The 20,918-nt window shown below is 56.1% G+C and overlaps 3 protein-coding genes across 3 annotated transcripts; 1 reads left to right on the plus strand and 2 right to left on the minus strand.

The window, feature by feature from the left end:
• Nucleotides 1-5,140: 5,140 nt before the first annotated feature.
• On the minus strand, nt 5,141-8,229 carry BESB_030630 (uncharacterized protein; the record flags this gene model as incomplete). The annotated part of the gene is made up of 5 exons (XM_029361731.1): nt 5,141-5,376; nt 5,878-5,986; nt 6,579-6,856; nt 7,270-7,374; nt 8,085-8,229. The coding sequence occupies 5 exons, from the start codon at nt 8,227-8,229 to the stop codon at nt 5,141-5,143; spliced, it is 873 nt and encodes a 290-aa protein (XP_029215198.1).
• A 545-nt stretch (nt 8,230-8,774) lies between these two features.
• Nucleotides 8,775-16,816, plus strand: BESB_030640 (DEAD/DEAH box helicase domain-containing protein; the record flags this gene model as incomplete). The annotated part of the gene is made up of 12 exons (XM_029361732.1): nt 8,775-8,903; nt 9,632-10,387; nt 10,808-10,909; nt 11,441-11,531; nt 12,040-12,170; nt 12,915-12,976; nt 13,809-13,948; nt 14,707-14,840; nt 15,154-15,279; nt 15,566-15,712; nt 16,014-16,195; nt 16,711-16,816. 12 exons carry the CDS (start codon nt 8,775-8,777, stop codon nt 16,814-16,816), a joined length of 2,106 nt encoding a protein of 701 aa, XP_029215199.1.
• Nucleotides 16,817-19,168: 2,352 nt separating this feature from the next.
• BESB_030650 (uncharacterized protein) lies at nt 19,169-19,312 on the minus strand (the record flags this gene model as incomplete). The annotated part of the gene is made up of 1 exon (XM_029361733.1): nt 19,169-19,312. One exon carries the CDS (start codon nt 19,310-19,312, stop codon nt 19,169-19,171), a length of 144 nt encoding a protein of 47 aa, XP_029215200.1.
• Between the last annotated feature and the right edge of the window lie 1,606 nt (nt 19,313-20,918).

Here is a 20,918-nt window from a genome sequence, read left to right on the forward strand (position 1 = left end):
GCTCACGGCTCCGTGCTGGCACGTGTTCACCGGTAAACGCGGGAACTTTCGCGAAAAATCGCACTTGTGTAGGAGTTCGTCCTTGATACTGTGAAGCAGTGTAACTAGCTGACGATGCCTCGCTTCATGTAGGGATTCCGCCTCTGTAAGTATTGCGTCAACAGACATTTTGGGCCTAATTATCGAATTACCACAGGTTCTCAGCTGTACTACCAATAACGGAGCATAAATCACAGATCGGGTTGCCGGGCTGAAGCTGTTCGGCGGTGTGGCTCCCAAATGTCATTTCCCGCCTGACCTACTTCAACTCTTTGGAAAGCTTTCACTCGGGGGTGTTCACGATATGCAGTGGCAAGAAGCGACAGTAAGCGCGGCCGATCTGGACGTGCTAGTGGAATAAAGATCAACGCGCATGATTTGAGTACCCACTGCTTCTGTGCGGCGGTGAGTTCTGCCCTTCATGTCAGCAACTGTCGTTAACGAGCTTATCACTGTGTCCACGTTCTTGCTTGTTTTTGGAATTGAGGCACCAAAATGGCATATATGCCATTTTTCACAAGAACGCACGACATTATCTTTTGGCGTGTGTTTTAGAGGGACTACGATTCAGTGACTCGCCCACACCCCCTGCCTGTTTCACCCACTAAGAGCATCGCCGAAGCCAGCTGGTATATCTCCTGTGGAGGTGATTCCAACTTTTCAGAATGCAGCATTCAGTTCGGGGCACGGACAACTTGATTTACTTAAGGCACAGAGAAAAAGGCTGAGGAAAAGGCACGCTTTTAACTTCTGCTTCCTCACGATGCGGATTCACAGGTGTGCGAGGTCTACTGGTTCCTATTGGCTCAGAGTGCTGGGACACGTGCGTTACTCAGCTCTTTTTACAGGCAACTACCACTAGGGCGGTGTGATCCCCTTGGGTTTCTCGCATGTACAGGGAAGCTGGACTGCTGCTCTGAAGCATGCCGGCCTCTTAACCTGCTTGCCTGAACGCCTGTCAAATGGTGAGATGTGTGTTGATGGATCAGGAGTGATGGATTTGCTGCATGTGAACCTTGCACCCGACACTGTCCAACTGCACACTGACCCGAGCATCAACTGACGCCGCCAGCGGAAGACCCTTACTGGCCAACCAGTCACCGGCAGTTCATGACGGAGTCACACGAGTGAACGACACGTATCCCCAAGGGTGGATCCACATTGTTATGGCCCTTACACTTGCGAGGATTGGCTGATAGCCTCATTTCCCTTAATGTTTCGCGTGCAGCGTATACAGCTCTAGCGATCTTGGTGTAAAGAGTCGCATGCTGTGGTGTTTTTTGGTTCGCAGTGGAAGTCGCCGTGTAGCGGCAAGTCAACAGGGGCACGATGCAATGTTTTGACGCAGCGATCTTGGTATGCAATTTTGTCTTTTGATCCCTCGAAACGTAGGGATTTTCTCCTTCCGACATCACGTTTCAATGCGGCTCCTCTGTCCGCTTTGACACCTAATTCAAGGCTCCCTCGCGAGTAGTCTATCGCGTTTTTTTGAAAAACCTGCACATTACCGCAGTGTGAGCGGGCGTCACAAGAGCCGGTGCCTCCACACCACTCGTGATCAACACTCGCCAGGCTGCGATGCTTGACTTTGCGGTAATTCAGCTGCACAGAGGGGCTGAGGCTGTTATTTCATCCCCTTTGCAAATCGTTGGCTGCGTGTCGTGAGCCTTGCGCGGCATGTGTTGTCTTCCTAGCGCCTTATGTTTCAGATTCAACAGCTTCTGAGTAGAGATCAATTGGCGTATCTCACCCGGTACTCATTTTAACATCTCGAGTCCTATCTGTCGCAGGCAGCCTAGGCGCTCCCACGTCCAGAGAGCGTTCGCCTGTTCACTTGTGTTTTTCACGCCATCTGTAAAAGCACACATAAACACGGCAATGAATGCTGCTGGTTTGCCGCTGTCTCAGGACATGCTGGCTGCGCAAAATGAGGGAAAACAGGCAACTGGCGGGTCGTTGTCATCCCTCTCTACTGTGGCTGGCAGTTCATCCAGCGGCGCGTTGGAAATGGACTTTCAAGGAGGCATTTCGGCTTCTGTGAAGAAGCAATTTGCCACAAAGACAAATACTTTGTTGAGTGACGTGCCAGTTTCCGTTCCGGTGACTCCATCTCCTCTCCATCTCCCTTCGTCTTCGGTTCCCTCCGTTTCCCTCTCGTGTGCGTCTTCGCCTCTTCAGCACCCTCATGAGGTTGCCCAAGACTTCAAAATCAAGGCAGGGTACTCGCCGACTCCTGGAAATATGTCATTGCCTCTGGCTGCCTCTTTGCTTCGCTCCGCTGATCCCTTTGCTTCGACTCCAGCGATTCCTTCGTCCCCGTCTGTATGTAGCCGGATGGCAGGAAGCTCATCATCAGTGGTGTCTACTCGGTCAAGCCGTGCGACTTCTCCAGTCCGGAGCTCTCCTTTAGCCTTTTCTTCGCTTCCATCGTCCCCGCTCCCCCCCATGAGCGGTGCCGCTGCGTCCTCGAAGGCTGAGCTCTCTGCTTCATCGTCAACTGTTTCTGCGGAGGCGGCTGGGCAGCCACTGGCAGCGCCGCCAGCCCTCCCTTCTCAGGCAACGAAGCCGAACAACGGTGTCAGTGAAGCTGGACAGCCTTCTCCGCAGAGCTCGTCCCCAGGTGCTCGTACAGCGGAAAACCACGGGATGGCGCATCCGCGCACGATTCTGCACTTACCGCCTCCAAAACCTAGACGGACGTGCTTTCTGACGTCTCGAAACACGCCGATAATTGCGGCTGTCCCCATTTCCACGTTTGCACCGTTCTGGCGACGAGCAGATGGGGAATTGGGGCTTGGTTCGCCTTCGCAAGCAATGTCTCCCTCGGCGATATCTCGGCTCATCAGCAGCCGGGCGGGCCCTTTCGTGCTATCAGAAGACAATGAACGCGGAAAGAGCGGCAGCGAATAAAAATCGAACCACGTAGGAGAGCAGCGACTGCAGGTTGAGAGGAGTTCGGACACCGCCAAGAGTTGCCCTGACGCCATTAGGCGAGGTCTCTCTCTTTGCACGATAGAGAGCTGCCTTCCGCGGCGCTTTTCTCAAGAGTCACCGTTTGGTCCTGCAATGCGGCCAGCATGCTGTGCACCGAGGCGGTGGCAGCTTGCTTGTACGAGACTAAACCGGGGATCTCGAATCCATTCTTCCAACCGTAATAACGCTATCACCATCCGCATTGTGGAGGGAGAAAAGAAAATGCCGTTGCTCTGCTGGGTGTCCAACCTACGAACGGTGTCTCCTGGCGAAGATGTTAATATTCGCAAGAGAACCACAGTCGATGCAAGGGAGTCCTTTTGTTTCCACCTAGAAGAAGAGAACTGAGGCCAGCGAGACCGGATTTTTCCTAAGTTCCTACTGGGGCGACAAGCCAAACAACTCCAGTCTTTTTGCTAGCTTCAGTCTCGGCCGATATCGTGGTCCGCAGCGTCCTCGGTTCATAATGGCGGTGCTACAGTAGAAAAGGAACTTGTTTTGTATCAGCCATCCGTCGGAAGTCGAAAGCTTTCAATCCATCTCAGCGTTTTGTGCTTTGCTCGTTGGGCGGAGGTTTTTGACGTATGGGACAAGCCGCGTTACACGTCGTCCTGATGAAGTCGTATACCGATCTTGTGAAACTTGACTGTCGTTCAGAATCGAGGGATTGCTTATTTGACATAGGAGTGAACGGTGTATACTACATCGACTTGCATCTGTATGTATATTTTAGCTGCCGGCGAATTCATACATCAGTATAGGCAGGACAAGAGTTTGAGTCGAAAAAGAATAAGCTACCCCACGCGCCTTGTGGAAACAGTGCCTGGCGCTTGAGCCATGTTACCACAGTGCGGCAGACAGAACGCTAGCCGAGTTGCGCCTTGCTTTTCCTCAAGGTATATTCTCGTCGTGCGACCGGCGAATTGCTACCCACAAGAAGCCGAAATGCAATTCCTGAGACAGCACTCAACGCGTCAGGCAGCACCCAGCGCTCCCGTGCGTGTTTTCCTGAACCCGCGAATAAGCCATAAGCGAAAGACACTGTCCTTGGAGGAAATTCGGGGCTCTGCCGTGACCTACTTCAACCTTTCAAAACTTCTACACACACTAATTCTGCGATCTCTTATGCATATGGATAAGCGCATAATCCGATGCCGACAGCTGCGAGCGATGCCCCCACCCACATGCGCCCGTTTCTAAAAGCAAGGCACAGGGAGTCTAGTCTTGAGATCTGAGCCGGCGAAAACGACTACTCGACACGTGTAACCCTGTCGCCTCGCTACGGACACAGCAGTGCGACTTCGCTCGTCTTTGACACGTGTCCGTCCTCTCTCGAACCAGCATCCCCACAGGTCTTCGAGTCCAAAATGAAAATCACGCTTTTTAATCAAGGACCCCGAAAGAAATGAGTCGTGAAGGTGCAATTACACGCGCTTCAAAACAATGGCACTCCACCGTAAGCTTCTCCGTCGCCCCGAGAAAGACACACATGCGCGCAAATATAGAGACGCATATGGATATGCAGACACAAACAGAAAAAAGTAGCGCTGTTCGCCATTCGCCCCCTATCGCAGTATACAAGTCTACGGAATGCATGCTAGAAGAAGTCTGTCGATTCCTATATATGATACATTTCATCATCTGCGCATAAGAGGCTGTCGCCTCGAGTATTTCACTAGCTCCCACTTGCTCCCACGGACACACACATATGCCGCCCTCCCTTCAAGAAACAAAATACCTCTGCCTTTCCACCGATGCGTCAGCCTTCAGAAGCCGCAACAGTTCACGGGGCCGGATACGCGTCTCCTCTACTAGAGGGACTGAAGAACTCTCTCTAACTCTTTTTTCAGCACGAAGCACACTCGTAGTCTTAGCCGTATCCTGACCACAACAGCCGACACAAAAAAACCCGCAACGGCCTGTCTCCGCGCGTCTCGGCGATCGCACCCGAGGCCTTACGCCTCCTAAGCGCCACCCCTTTTTATCGCACTTTGAGAGAGAGGGATAAAACAAGCGGGAGGCAATCCTTACACCAGCGCACACGAGTCTCGCGGGTATGCGGCTCACACGCCCCAGCAGTCACTCCGCAGAGCGGCTTCCAGCGGCCACAATCTTCCTCCGTCCACCTTCACTGTTTGCTCCACTCACCGTCGCCTCTGCCGCCGTAGCCCTGAGGTGCCCGCGCAGGCGAAGAGAGCGAGGACGCGAACGAAGGCTTCGGCCCCGCAGAAGGCCCTTGCGGGGCAGGCGGCCCCCGCACGGGCCGGGGAACGGGGGACTCGAGGGGGTCAGGCAGCGCCTGTCCGAAGAATTTGATTTTCACGTAGGCGCTGCAGCAGTCTGCCTCGTGAAACAACAGGTCACCTGCAGGCGCGAGACACGTTTGCACGAACAGAAAACGATATGCAGCCACACGCGGATTCCACGACTTCGCACATCCGAAGCTGTATACCGAGGGACGCCCAGACACCTCTGCATCGATATGTAGGCGGGAATGCGGGCGTCAACAGGAAAAAAAGAATGGGGCCACACAAATGTCTCAGCCTTGCCCAGACGCAGGACAGCATAGCTCTCTGTTGATGGATTCTCCGACGGAAAAATCCCAGGCGTTACTCACACCACATCCTGGCACCGACGCGCAGTGTCAGCGCCGCAGGGGGTCAGCTCGCGACCCGCACGCTGCCCTGACCGACACGCCGGCGCAGCGGCCTGCGCGCGAAGCGCAGAGGCGGCCGAGGAGTCGAGACTCGTTGAGATAAAAACTGGGCGAGAGCGCCGCATGAGCGGCTACGCGCGAGTAAATATGCGCGTCCGCAAGCGCGTGTGCATGCGGCGCGGAAGCGTCTCCCGAGATGGCGGCCTCACCTGCGGAGGGCACCGGTCTGACCGCGTGGACGCGCAGCATCGGCACAGCTTGCCCGAGCGTCGACAGGTGTCCATACACGCGCACGTAGTTGTTCAGCTGCAGCGCAGACTGCGAGGCGAGAGGAGGAAGAACGACAGTCCGAAGCGCAGCGGTTGCAGCCTCTTGCCAGACGCGCGGAGGCAGTCTCACACAAAATGAAGAAAGGAAACCAGTAACACGCACCCGCGCAAAAAACAGCCAGTACCGGAAAGAAGGGCAGACGACAGGAGCACGCGAGAAATGAGCACAGGCCGACGTGGGGCTTGCCCGGCGGCCATCCGTACAAACCTCTGTACAAGTGCTTGAGCACCTCCTCCGCATTTATACATATATATATATATATATATATATATGCATATCTCTATATATGCCGCCTCTCGCAGCCCACTCTCCTGTCTGCATATATATATATATATGGATGCGCCGAAAGAGTAAAAGGCGGGCGCATCGAGGGACTCTCTCGAGGCTGCGCGGATTTCTGCGCCCCCCTGCATCGCTCGTTTTGCCTTCAACTCCCCAGCACTCACCGCGGCGGGCGGCCGCACATCTCCATCGCGCCGACAACTGCAGCACAGGCGGAGCGGCATCGGCGCGTGCGAGAAGAAAAGCAGTTGCATCTCGCATGCTTCAAAGCGCGAGGCACGCGCCTGCGCGTACCTACCTCCACAAGTCTCTGTTTGTACGGGGTGATGTCGTCGCCGAGGAGCCACTCGCACTCCACGACACCTGTGCCGTCTTCGAGTTCGAAGCTCGCGCGCCCAGCAGAGAAGTCGATGGGGACTGCGGCCCTGCCCGGCAGTGCGTCTGCTTCGGCACACACGCCTGCGACTCGCGAAACGCGCCCGATGATGCGCAGCAGATGCAGCGGCGGCGCGGGCGCGGGCGCCAGCGAGACCGTCGACTCGTTCGGGTTCTCTGCGAACGCGTTCATAACCGCACCTGAGCTCGCAAACGCGGAGAGGAAACGCAAAAGGATGAAGAGGCGGCGAACGACTGGAGGCGCGAGGAAACTTGCACGCGAAAGAAAGGTGCCCGCGACGCCCTCGCCGCGGCCAGCTCCTCAGGACGCTCAGGGAGTCCATAGGGTGTCCATCTACGCACCTGCGTTGAATGTTGGTTACACAGTTTAGAAGCCAACTTTTCAGCTAAACTTTGACTTCCCACACCAGCCTGGGACCATCCAAGTACTGGGAGCGAGGCCGTAGGGGACGCAGGGGGAGAAACTCTGGCGCACAAAGACGAAGCAGGCGGCGCCACGCTCTACGCAGGCTGAGGCGGAGCCCGAAACCGACGGAGGAAAAAGAAAACGCACAGACGAGCGCTCTGACAGGGGCCGCGCAAGGTCAACACACCTATTTTGACAGGCATGAAGGTGTTTTGCTGGTGACCGACCATCGCCCCTTGCTGCGTCGCGCCGGCGCCCGCGTGCATCAGAAACCCGCCGCCGTCAAAGTCGCCTGAGAAGCAAACACGGCCACAACGCCCTTCGCGATGTGCACAGACCGCGAGTCCGATGCATGCAAATATGAACAAGGCATGGAGAATGCTCTTCCCGCCGTGGTCACGAGGCGCCACGCGCAGGCGCAGGTGCCAGTAGACAGGCTTACGAATTCACACGCAAGAAAAGAGGAAACGGTACATACGCAGGACAGGCAGAGCCGAACCCGCCCATAGCCCCGCGTGTGGTGCACCGGCGTGCCTGGCGTCGACGCCCGAGGGCGCGAAGGAGCGCTTCGGGTGTCTGCATGTGAACTCCTGAGTTTTTAGTAACGGCATTTTGAAATTGGTAGTTTATTTATTAGATAAGATTCAATTTGATGAAATTGTTTTTTGATTTAGCGTCCACCTCGTCTGCCCCGACTCCTCGCCTCTAGCGCCCACAGAACACGGAAACTCACAGATAGAACTGCATAAGCTATGCATATACATAAATATATATATATATGCATAGATGAAAATATGTATAGGGGCCTGTAGTGCCAAAAGATGTGGTGCCAAAGGATACATATATTTATATATATGATTCTGTGGTCCCAATGGGTATATATCAGTATAGATGTCTAGGATTCTTGGGAGCCGAAGTTTTGGGAAAACGGATTCACGGCCAAGCTGCCGCACGAGAAACACACCAAGCCCTGCGCTTGTTTGCAAAATCAGGGCTCGGTACCGGTTCCAAACATCGGCCCCGTGGGGCCGCCGCCAGTGAAAAATCCTCCTCCCTCTGCATCGGCGAATCCTCCAAATGCATCGCCGCCGAAGCCTCCGCCGAACTGCGGAGCGCCCTCAGGACCAGGGTCGTGCCCGAAATCCATTGCCAAGAGCGAAGAGGTGGAAAAAACGCAGAAGAACGCGCGACGGCGGGGCCCAACGGCGACGCACAGGCGGAAGATGTCGCGAACAGCCGCGCGCAAGGGAAACTCCACGGAGAAACTCGGCGCACAGGACAGCGAAGCGCCACTGAAGATTGCGCGACGGACAAATGCGAGACGCCCAGTGACGAAGACTGGCGTGTACGGACAGCTGAAACAAAACAGCTTTCGAAATTGTCGAGCTTCGCAAGGGAGATTTAGGGCAGCTGCAGGCCCGACTTTGTGAGGCACTTCGTGAACGAGGCTCACGTAGACCTTGCCAGTTTTCCTGGATAAAAGGTTGTCAGTGGAGAACGCAAATACCAACAGGGAAAACAGGAATGTCAGTTGCTTTCAAACGGAGGACTCGAATGGGTCTGCACCGTTAATGTCTGAAGATGGGAAGGCCGCACACCACTCCAGGAGCCACAAGGCGAGCCAAGACAGCGTGGAATCCGAAGGAAGAGGCACGAAACACGTTAACGCGAAAGACTCCAAAAGGCGATACAATGGGAAACGTCTGTTTAGAGTGCTTTGCAGCCCCGCCTGAGGCGAAAACGATAAAAAGGAAGAGAGCCGCCGCCCTCCACCCCGACGCGAGGTCTTTTGCCAGATGCGCGGACGCGATCAACACAGAGGTACGACCGGAGCAAACCTAGTCAGAAAAATCCACCCATGCGTGCATCTGCTTCTCACTTCACGTGTAGGTGCAGGTGATATCGGATTTCTCAGATGCCTTGCAGACCACAAACTTCAGATCAACTTCCGTGCTGTGTTGGACTGTCAAGCGCGTTTTCCGCGCGTTGGCATGCGTGCACGCCAACCCGCGAAAAACTCACCTCGTTCGACGAGAAAGATCACAGCATGCTGTTTCACGGCGAGTTATCTACTCGTCCCAGCCCATTCGAGGGATAAAAGAATGCGAATCGTTCGCTAAGGTCAATCTTTTCACGGTTTTTCCTTCCGTGAGGTGCTCGCTGACTCAACACTCTTCTCCGTTGGCTCCGGGGTTCCTCAGGCTGCTCACATCCCGCGGCCGGGAGGCCAGTGCCGTTCCTCGATATCTTTTTCTGGATTTTTTTCTTCGATTTACTCTCTACTTTTCTGTTCTTTAAGTCTCGCTTGTCGGCGGACACTTTCCCGCGCCAGGCAGAGCTTAGCAGCCTGCAAAGGAGCGTTGAGACTCTTGACTGCCTCGAGTCCCCACACAATTTGAGCATCGCCCGAACCGCGCGGACGACCTTCGCGCAGAAGACCGCCCTCGATCTCGCCCTGCGCACCGCCTTCTGACCGCGTGCCGATTCCCCGTGCGCCACGACGCGCTCTGTCGCCGTCAGCGCGCGCGATCTTGCGGCTTCCTGCTCAGGGTGACTCGGGCTGCCTCGCAGGTCCCCGCGGCGCGATGTCTGACGACGTGCTCTCTGTGCTGCTGCGAGGCGTGCGCCTCCCGCGGAACCCGCAGCCTGACGCGGCTGCCTCGTCTTCCTCGACTGCGTCGACCGCCTCCTGCGGAATCTCCGCGCCAGTCTTCCAGCTGCCTGCCGGCCTCTCTCGCCGCCCAGCCCGCGGCAAGGCGGAACCAAGGGCTAGCGGGGACGCCGCCGCCGAGCGCGCTGACGTGCCTGTCGACTTTTTTTCGGTTTACGGGGAGGCCTCCGCAGGCTCACGCCGCGCCGCGAAGCCCCGCAAGGCCGCAGAGGCGGCCCTCAGCGCCACCTCGGCGGGGGAGCCCGGCGCGTCCGACGAAGAGGCCCCCGCGGGGGACACGGGCCCGACGAAGCCGACCACGGGCGTGGCTCTGAGGCGGAAAAACCGAATTTACGTCAAGGCTGGCGCGGACGTCCTCATCCCGCCGCCGTTCGCCTCCTTCGCGGACGCCCTCGCGCCGCTCACCAGTTGCACTGCGGCGGCGGAACCCGTGCAGCAGAGCACGCAGAAGACGTGCAAACGCGCGCGAGACGCAGAACAAGCCCAACAGGCGCCTGCAGAGTCCATCGAACAGGCTGTGCTGTCGCTCCCGACCTGGCTCCGCGAGAGCCTGAAGCGCCGAGGCGTCGAGAAGCCTACCCCCATCCAAATGCAGGCAAGGCACTCTCGCTGCGCACAGCGCGCTTTTTCAACCGTAAAGACGTGCGACGCAGCCCACGAGGGACGCTGCACCCGCAGTGGCCTCGTGTGCCGCTGGGACGCCGACAAGCGGCCTCCGTGCGAATCGAAGCGTCGTTTTGGACTTCACAGGAAGCGTGCGCTCCGTACATGCACCAGCGGACCCGCTGGGGGATTCTCAGGCCCGCGGTGTCTAGGACGGATTGTCAGGCGGCTCGCGAGGCAGCGTGAGGCGCGCGACGCTGGCGAAGAGGACCGGCGCCGCTGCGGCTTTCCAGCCTGCTATAAACTACAGCGTTTGTGTGTACTCGATTGCGTCGGACAGTTCTGGATCGCGGAGTTTGCACTGGGCCTGTTGGAGCGAGACAGGGGGAGCAGAGCGAGGCGCTGCGGGAGGTGACGCATCTTGGTTTTCTTATGTCTCGTTTGCCTCCAGGCGATTCCGCTGCTGCTCGGGCGGCAGCACCTGCTGGCCACCGCGCCCACAGGCTCGGGGAAGACCTTCGCGTTTCTGCTCCCTCTCATCGCGCTGCTCAAGGTACAGACTTCGCATCGATGCTTGATGCAGGAAACGCACGCACGGGCGCTTTACAGCCCTACGTAGGCCGGGGGCTGGCGTGGCGCTCGCGCGCCTCGGAGCTCGTGTAGACGATTGCATGCACGCGCGCACATGTATATGTGAGCACCCAGCATTTTGTTCTTCTCGTTTGCAGGCCTCATCGGGCGTGCTACCACGTATGTCCATATACAAACCTCTACACATGTACTTATGTGTGAATAATGCGCTTATGTGGATCTGCGAAACCCCGCGGAAATACAGCGCGACGATCGAGTCCCGCACGCGCAGGGCGGCTTTCCTTTCTCCGTGCTTCACCTGCGACGCCCTGTTTTTTCAACTCGTGTGAGCGCGTCGCACTGCATGCGTCGATCTGCCCTCGCTCGAGAGCGTGTCGTTTCGAGGATCTGACGCGTTTCGTCGTTCCTCCTCTCGCGCGAGGCAGTCTCGCTTCATGCAGACTCGTTGCTTCTGGGGTACCTCTTTTCTCGCTCGGTCTTTGCGCGTCTGCAGAAGCCCGGGAAGGAGTTCGCCCGCCTGCTGGTGATTTGTCCTTCGCGAGAGCTCGCGCGACAGACGCAGCGCGAGTTCGACTCGCTTGCAGGTACGGAGGCGACGCCATAAGGGAGTGAAGTGTGGAGGGCGTTCCGAGGCGCATACGGTGAGGTTTCAAATCCAGGAATCTCTAATGGGCGTGCGTATCTCCCTACAAGAACGGGTGGATTCCACCTGTCGATAGGGCCTGGCGCGTAGCTCTTCAGCGGTGTCCGTAGCCTGCGGCCACACGTTCAGACATATATTGATATGTATATGTCTTATGGCAGCTCCCCGGCTCAGCAGCTTGCATGTGTGTCTGTTTTTTTCGTCTGTTCTCTCCGTCTCTGTGTGTGTCTGTGTTCCTTCCTCCGCGTGTATCTCCATACGCTCGTGCCTGCCTGCATCGACCTGCTCGCGTATCTACACTCTCGGAATCTAGTGCCTCCGCACGCCAGTCGTTTCTGGGCTGCGCGGCCTCGAAGGTGTGCCCCGTTTGTTGAGAGGCGCGCGCGTGACGGCGAAAGGTGTCTGTCTCTGGATAGCTTTGCACTTGGGATCTTTGTGCATCACGCCAGGCGCGCGAGGCTTTCGGTGTCGGCTGCTAGACGAGCAGAAGCTGAGGCAAGATCAAACTTCGAGTGTCAAGCGCCTGGATGCCGCTATCACGACGCCTCTCCGGCTGGTTCAGTTCCTCCGCGACGGCCGCGTAGGTTTCGTTTCTGTGTTGTTTCCTCAAAAGCAACAGCCAACGCGGGGCGCGCGAGTCACGGGGGAAAAACCCATACAGCGCACGCCTGCGTGTGCTTTGCCTCAGTCCAAACACGTATCGTGGGCGGCGGCGCGCTGCGTTGTTTTTTACTAGCCGATTCCACGGGGCTGAGAGATCGGATTAGTCTTTCAGTCGCGCGAGTGACTGCTTGTGCATAGGGAGCACTACACTTATTTATATTTGCATATCTCTGTTCTTTTGGCTAACATCTTCGGATCGCCGATGTTCCGACACGCGTAGCGCGCACGGGTTGCGCAATGCCTTCCGAGGGCGCTGCGGAAACGCCTCCTTCTCGCCCAAGATCCTGCATGTCCTTCCAAGCCGCGTACATTTTCACACATGTATATATATATATGTTTGTGTGTAGGTATGTATGTATGTTCATACGTATGTATTTTTGTATGTGTCTATGTACGTATGGACGTATGTGTGTATGTATGTGGACATGTAAGCGTCGATGCACACGATTTTAAAATCGACAGGCTGGCTCATGTCGTGGGGATGAGCGCCCAAACCGGAGCGGCGGGCAAGCGGCGCCGGCTTCCGCGTCTGTCGTACAAATATATATGTATATATATTACGTATGTGAAGAAGTGTTCCTGTGTATGTCATGCTTGTCCTGGGTTGTTGCGGTGTGGAGTTCAGCGTGCGTGCGAGGTTCTTGGATTTTTCGTGCTTCAGGTTTCCCTAGCTCAGTGTCGCCACGTCGTGCTGGACGAAGCAGACAAGCTCTTGGACCTCGGGTAGGCGACTCGCAGCGGCGCCACTGTGGCTCTTTATCGGTGTGCTCTGAATGTGGATTCATCTTCTAGCGTTAGCTGCTCAGTTGCAATTACCTTCGAACTTCAAATAGCTACAGGTATCACACTAGTGCTAGATATGCTTCGGACGTATTTTGAGCATGTGCTACTAGTCGGCATGCAGTTAGCGAGGTTGCGGCAGTATGGGAATTAAGAGCGACGGCGCCAGGCTTCGCCCGCAGCGCGATGCCCGCCTGTGAAGTTTCAGGGCGCGCGCATAATCGATGCGTTCGTGTGTGGAGCATCCACGCGTCGCCTGCCACTGTGACGATTGGTAGTCGCGTGCCAGCTGCTGTGCGGCGGACAGGAGTTGCGACTTGGCTCAGCGCAGCAGACGCCCCATGCTCGTGCCTGCATGCATGCATCTGTGCTCCAGTGATGGTGTCGCATGTGGGCGCATCCACGAAGAACGAGCGAGCCGCTGCATCCAGAGCGAGCCCGCGTATCTCGCTCTAGGGAGGGAGAGTTATGGAAACGTTGCTTGGTCTGTGTGTGTGTGTGTGCCGGTCGTGGCTTTAGAAGTCCTTATCGCATGCGCTGGGGGGGAGGCGCTCAAGAAAAATTCGATCCTGTTTACGATTTAAGAGATGTAAGGGTTTGGGATGGAGGGGGTGGGGGGAACGGTGGAGGGCCTCACTGTGGATCGAGGCGTCGAGCTTTTTCTCTTTCTAGGCGCCGCTTATCGAGCCAGACAGGCGCCGGTGCGCCTGGGAGCCAGGAAGTCTCGCGTGAGGATGTTGAGGCGCTGCGAGTGTGCGTCTCGGCTGCTGCGCAGGTTCGCGCCGCAGCTGGATGAAATTCTCGCGAGCTGCACTTGTCCGCGCCTCCAAGTCTGTCTCTTCTCGGCCACGCTTCCGCCGGAGGTGCTTCGCCTCGCCGACTCGCTGCTGCACAACCCGATCCACATCTCCATCGGTCCGTGCTTCTGCGCAAGCGCCCTTTGTCTCTGCGTGCATCCCCGCGACTCCGTTCACCGACTTCCTACACCTGTCTCTACTGGTGGATAAGTTGTCTACATCTATGGACATCTCTGTTCACATATGTCCATATATACATGCATATATATATTTCCATACTTAGTTCTGCGTATCAGTTTGTGGGGGCTGACGCATGCGCAGGTCTGCGTGTAGAGAGTCGCAGGGAGGCTGCGCTGCTGGGCGCGCGCGCGGCGCGGGGTCGGCGCAGCTGCTGCGGGTCTGGGGCGTGGGGACGGCGTGCGTCTCCCGCTGGGGTCTCGCGCGGTCCTGTCACCTGAATGGGGGCCGCCTCGTCCAGCTGGACGCCGCTGGCGAGGCGAACGGGAGGCGCGCGCAGCTCGGAGTCGACTGCTTCGTGTCCGGTAGCGGACGCGCCGCCTCCCTCCGAAGTCGTTCTTGCTGCCCCGTCCCCACCAGACGGTTTGCACCGCAGGATCGGTGTCTCCTCAGTGTTCTGAATATCCCTTCTATCGATATCTGTATGTGCACATGTACATCTATATGTACATGTGCATATATATATATATATATATATATATATATAGGAGGGCTGGCAAGAGCAGTCTTGGCCGGCCGGGTTGGCATTGTGGCTGGGAGGGGCCGTGGCTGGCGCCGTCGCGTCGTGGTGGTATCAGCGTTTCTGCAACGCGTCCCGCCACGTCTTGGTTCGCTGTTTTTTTCAACGCTGCGTCTCAGGGGCGCCGAACGCGGCGGCTTCTTCAATCGAGCAAGAGTTGCTTTTCTGTACAAATGAAGAAGGAAAACTCCTCGCCCTGCGCACGCTTCACTTGACTGGCAAGTTCATTCCACCCGTCTTGATCTTTGTTCAGGTAGGTTTCATCGGCAGGAAGCGGCAGGGCTGTTTGGGCTGTAGGACGCGCGCACGGCGCACGGTGGAAGAGAGCGACGCGTCCAGCCCCTCGCGGGCACGTCATCCGATGCCCTGTTTCGCAGTTTGTGCGGCAGAGGGGCGGACTCCGGGAACGCACTGCAGAGGTTTGCGCGAGTGTGTGAAACACTAAAAGGTGTTGCGCGGGAAGAAGTGTCCCGAGGTCGCCGACGCGCGATATCCAGGAACAGCGACCGCAACGCCAGTCCAGCTGTGGGCGACGGATGTCTGGTGCTGTGTCCGTTGGATTTCAGAGCAAGGAACGCGCCAAACACCTCTACTGCGAACTGGTCTACGATGGCATTTTCGTCGAGTGCATCCACGCGGACAAGACAAAAAAGCAACGAGACGACATTGTCGAGGCATTCCGTCGGGGGCAGGTGAAGATTTTTTCACGTGCTCTGCGTAACGACAGTCGAGAACTGGGGTGCCCGCTTCGCGCGGGCACGAAGGCCATCCTGCGGTCGCACTCGTGGCAACGAGTTTGGTACATGTCGCGAGATATTTTTCGTAGCTTGATGGAACCCATCCAGGCACTCACACACACCTGTGTATGCAGAGTTTTAGTCGTAACCGTGCGTGTTTTTCAGTGGAGCGAACAGTGCACCTTCTGCAGTCACTGCCTTCTTGGCTCTCTGTATGTTCCCGTGTCTGTGGTCGGCACAGATCTGGGTCTTGATTTGCACCGACGTCATGGCCAGAGGAGTGGATTTCAAGAACGTCGAACTCGTGATCAATTACGACTTCCCTCAGTCAGCTGCGGTATACATTCACCGCATCGGTCGCACGGGACGTGCCGGACGGCGCGGGCGGGTAAGCGGCAACTTCCGATTCTCTGCACATTTACCAGATTGGACGATGGCGCGCCACGTCGGGGCGAAGCAGGAAGGAACGAGTCAGGCAGTTACATTCGAATATCTTTGAATCTATGTTTCTTCGCGCACGCGTATGCATGCATTTGCGGCTCGCTTTTCGCGCCGGACCAGCTCCCTCCTGTCCAATGAAAGAAGCGTTACGTCTTCCGTCGGATGTCTGCTGTGAGCGAAAGCTTGCAGAGCGCGGTTGCTAATTTCTTCTGACCCGTGTCGCCTCTCCACGGGACATTCTTTCGCAGGCCATCACTTTCTACACGACTGCTGATATTCCGCACCTCCGCAGCGTCGTCGGCGTCATGCAGCAGACTTCCACGTGCCAAGTCCCAGAGTGGCTCCAGAAAATGGGCAAAATGACTGCCAAACAAAAGCGCGACCTGCAGCGGCGCGCACCGGAAAGAAAGCCAATCCTCACGACTCCAGCGTAAGCGACTGCGGCGGGATCGCAAGCGATCTGCGTGTGGGCTGCAGCACAAGCAAACAAGCGACCGGCACTGTGCGGTGTTAAAACAATAGAAAAAGAATTCCTAATGCCAGTGGCTACTTCGTGTTACCCGTTCAACTGTCGTACAGCGGCACCCGAGCGACGCGGCAGCAGCCCTGAGCGCATGGATGCGCGGTCTTCCTTTGGACTTGCCTGCACGTAGTGAAGACTCATAGTACAATACCTAAGAAGACTACACACCAGATGCTCAAAGATGCAGAAGCACCCATACTCACATGGAATAAACTTACAGTTTGATAGGTAGGAAAGGCGTAGATGCGAGGCGCGGCAAATTCTGGAGAGCGCAGCTGCACGGGTGAAATATGCACAACTGGCGTTTTGGCGTGTAAAACATACACAAACGTCCAGTTTGCACTTCTATATACGCATGTGGCATGACTTTCAGCTCGTATTGGGGGATGTGTTTCTCCTCTGGTTGTATGCGATGTTGGCAGGATCGATGTGCGGAGAGAGAAGCAGCGACAACAGGCAATCGAAGCCAGCAAGGCGAAGAAAAAACGCAAGCTTGAAGCATCTCGCGTATCCGGCTCGTCGCCATGACGCAGCCGGCTGCCTTCTCACGATCCTTCTTTCGTACTGACGGACCGTCTCCTTCAGCACTCCGGTCGCTGTACTGGTGACAGTGCGTCCTGCACACGCTTGCGTGTCCGCTGCTTTGTCTTTTGCTACGCCCCCGTTTCCGGGCAAGAGATGCACTGAGTGCACTCTCACATATGTTTTTTTAGCTATTTCACAAAGGTCGCCTTACGCGAATCGAATCGTGCGGAAAACTCCAGCATACCTCCGTCTTTTCCCACGTATATTTTGCGTGCTACGCCCCTCCAACACAGACGGCGGGGCAGTAGTTGCGGTCGTCTGTGGCCACGTCAGAGTTTGGTGCGTTCGAGAACAGTTCAAGATGGAGCTCGCACGTACAGAATGCAGATCAAACACTCCCCTGAGATGTTTAAACAACGACGTGAGGCACCCTGACACCCCTGGCCGCCTCTGTTAGGTGGAATCGGGGGTCACCGATGATAGGGACACTCAGCTCAAGTCTTCTCCGCAAAACAGGAAAGACGTGTGCGGCCACATGCGCCCAGCGCAGTTCAACCGTTCGGTGGGCAGCGAAGCTGACCAACCTGCGCCCCCTGGGATTCACAGACTTTTCTGGCCTGCCACACCCTGGTATATGACGGTCTGTCAAGTGCTAGCGGTGTGCCTCACAAAGAACGTGCATTTGTGTTTGCAGCTTCTGACGCTGCCCTAAAGTCCGCGTTTAGTGGGGAAAACAGGGGGGGCGGGGGGGTGGGGCGGGGAGAGGGAATGTGTTCGCGTCTCTCTGGAGCGGCAACATCAAATGAGTAGTTTCGGTGCACCCTGCCTGTCCCTCGTCTTGTACGCTCATTCTGCAGTATGTGGTTGTCTCCCCTCCAAACAACTCCCTCTGCCCCCGTCCCCCCCATCCCTTTCACCATGTCCGCCACCGAAATCTAATCATGAGTGCGCCCACATTGCGGCAATGTTGAACAGACGCTATTGCATTTGTTCATGGTAACAGAGGGCTGTCCTCCGCATCTTCTTTCCCCTTCTCATCCATGCAAGACAAGAAGTCTCTGTGACCATCTGGACAACTCAAGAGCCTCGCCAGGATTCGCGGCCGTGAATGCACTGTCTCTTCATCGTCACCTCTTCTGCTGATTTTCCTCGGAGGAGGCGTAGGACGAAACGGCGACCCCGGTGGAGCTGCTGAAAGACTCTCATGAAGCTGGTAGAAAGCTGCAGCGCCCTCGAAGAAACGAGTGAAGTTATACACGTGGAGGGCAAGAGGCAGATGTATAGTTACCGCAAGACCAACTGCAGTATATGCTAGAACCTGGATGGCAGCACGAAGATGGGCTGTGTCTGCGGTGTAGTACGAAACAAAATTGTGGGCAGAGAGAACAGCGAAGACAGGAGAGCAAAGACAGTTGTAGACAGTAACGCGGCTGTTCACCGAAATAATGGAAAATATGCAGTCATTCCGCCGCTGCGGAACCTGAATATCCGTCAGGGGAACTGTGCAGAGGAGAAGGGACAGTTGAAGAGGGATGAGGGCCGTCACACCAACAAAGGTCAAGACCCAAAATAATCCCTTCGTAAACGAGTGAAGATCTTCCGTGAGACGTGGGACAATGATGTGAGGAGAGGAGTTCGAGGAAACAGCGAGGAAAGAGGCAGGTGACAAGGGGGCTGCGTGGTGCCTCTTAGAGCTGCGGAGGCGGGCGGCCCCCGTAGCAAAGTCGACGAAAGACGTCGAGTCGCCTGTTGGGGAAACAGAGAGCAACGGTGACGTCAGTAGGTTGGGCGGTGAGCGCGAAAGTCGATGTCCGCCGAGACTGAGTTCGGCAAGGAAGGGCCACGATAGCACCCAATCAGGTGTGAATCTGAAATACTTCCGAACGGAGGACAATGTCACTGCCGAGGCGTCGCTTGCCACAACCAAGACGAAGAAAAGTGACCAGACGTGCCACCCTAGTTCACGCTAAACTCCCCGGTTGCCCTACTGGCAGAGAAGATGGGACTTGCTTCACGTCGTTTTGAATCAACTCACCAAAAGGGTGTTTCGCTTCAAGAAGGCGTTCGACGAACGATGCTGCACCGTGGTGCTGAGGGACTTCGCCTAGACTTGCTGGCCTTGATTCTGTGTGCGCAGGAGGCAGGGCACGTACACGATGCGACAGAGTCTCAGAGGTCTCCGTCGATGGATAGACATGCGGTGACTGATGTCTCACGAATAGAGTGAGGACGCCCGGGTAGAAGTTAGCTAGCAATGCGGCGATGCCAAAGATCGTCACCAGGTGGGTTTGCCGCACCAGGCGGCGCTCGAAAAGTTTGTCAAATGGAGGGAAACACAGTTCAGTAGTAATCCAGTCACAGAGCGCCAAACAAGAGCCTTGAAACCTCGGCCGACGCAAAGAATTTTCGGGTGATGTAGACGTTGATATGCTCAACCGAGGAGGGAGGCTCCTGCCGCCGCCTGCGGCAGACGAGGCCGGCACCATCGCCGTTCTTCATGAATAGGAAGGCGGTGAGCTTGCAGGAGGTCTAGACTCTGTTGAAGCGACCCGCTGGTGCGGAAATGACTCAAAACCTCTTCGGTAAGACAGGTTCTGTTGGTGCAGTCTTCCGTTAGCACAGAGCCGCCGTCGCGGCCCGTGCACAGCGAGTTCACCCGTGGCGAGTTCCACAGACGACTGGACGGTGGATGTGCCACCGATAGCACGGTATTAATTGTTGACGCTGGCTGGATGTTGAAGAAAGGTCCCTCAATCGATATGTTTCCGTTCGATTTCATTCAAACGTGGAGGGTGTCAAAGTCAAGCGCTGTAGAAGTGGGTCTCCCACAAGACGCCACGACGCCGAGACGAGTTTCTGCCACTAGACATCAACAAACGCTTCACTTCCATTATTGATTATGACTCTACAGTCCCTCATGTATGTAGTCTTCCGAATCCCCTCCATAAAATCTGACTGTGAACGGTGCCAGACCACCTGAGTCGGTTGCCTGCGGAGAAATTCGCGCGCTGATGGATTGATTGTCTCGCAGCGCGTTCCGGCCCTTCACGCTAGCGTCCGCCTGCCTCCCTCCAATGGTCATTGCTGTTTCACATTGCAGTATCCTCCTTGGCAAGAGTATCACCGAGGAGGTCATCAGGGATCAGATTCTCACAAGATTCAAACATATGGGAGGTGAAGGGGAACGTACTACCATGTTTACCATTGTTTACATTCATAAACCAGGTGGCCATGACACGTTGGCGCCCTGCAGCTTGACGCGACGAAGTCCTTTTACACAGCGTACGCTTCCGCCTTCGCCGTGCGCCGAGAGGAACTTCGCGATGTCACGCACTGCGATCAATAAATACAGAATATTCGCTTCTGATGAAAACGCTAAACAAAAGTACGCGGCCCAGGCCTTCACATACCTTGATTTTAGAGGGTCACCGTTACACCGGAGAGGATTGCCGACGTCTTGCGCTCGATAAGCAGGTCTGTGAAGGGCAGGGGTTCAAACGACGCCTACTCCTGGACCGCGACGTCGAACCAACGTGGGCGATTCATTGATATATCTGTCGTAGCACGGGAGTTTCGCTGGCAACTCGGGCAGCGAGAACCGTACAAATCGGTGTTTCTAAAGATATAAGAAGACGGGGCGTGCCAAACAAGAGCGACACCGGCAGACAGGCACGGATCGTTGCAGCGTGCCACATGACATCGATGAGTTGAACGGCACATCTCGTAGTGAGTCGCGGTGGACAGCCGCAAAACTCTTTTCTGAGTCTGCTGCTCTTCATTCATGACCATCGCGATGGGTTAAGGTTTCTCCCGACCGTCCCGTAGCGCGAAAGTTCTACCAAGCCAGGGCTTGCGATACCTGCGCACGGGAAGGTGCAGCGCAACGACTCACGAGGGCAGACGCCCTGCCCTTTGACATCGTGCTAACGGCGAGAAGGGAAGTCTGTTTCAAAGGAAGGATCCCAAGCTGGTTTAACACGTCAAAGTTTAGCCGTGGGAAAACGACTTCCGAACCACCAATACATCTTGGTACAAAGAATTACCATATCCTCCGTACAAAGCAGGCGTTCAGAAATACTTCTGAAGCACCTTGTGCATTTGCTAG

Source organism: Besnoitia besnoiti, chromosome XIII (genome assembly GCF_002563875.1).
Source record: "Besnoitia besnoiti strain Bb-Ger1 chromosome XIII, whole genome shotgun sequence".
NCBI lineage: Eukaryota > Apicomplexa > Conoidasida > Eucoccidiorida > Sarcocystidae > Besnoitia > Besnoitia besnoiti.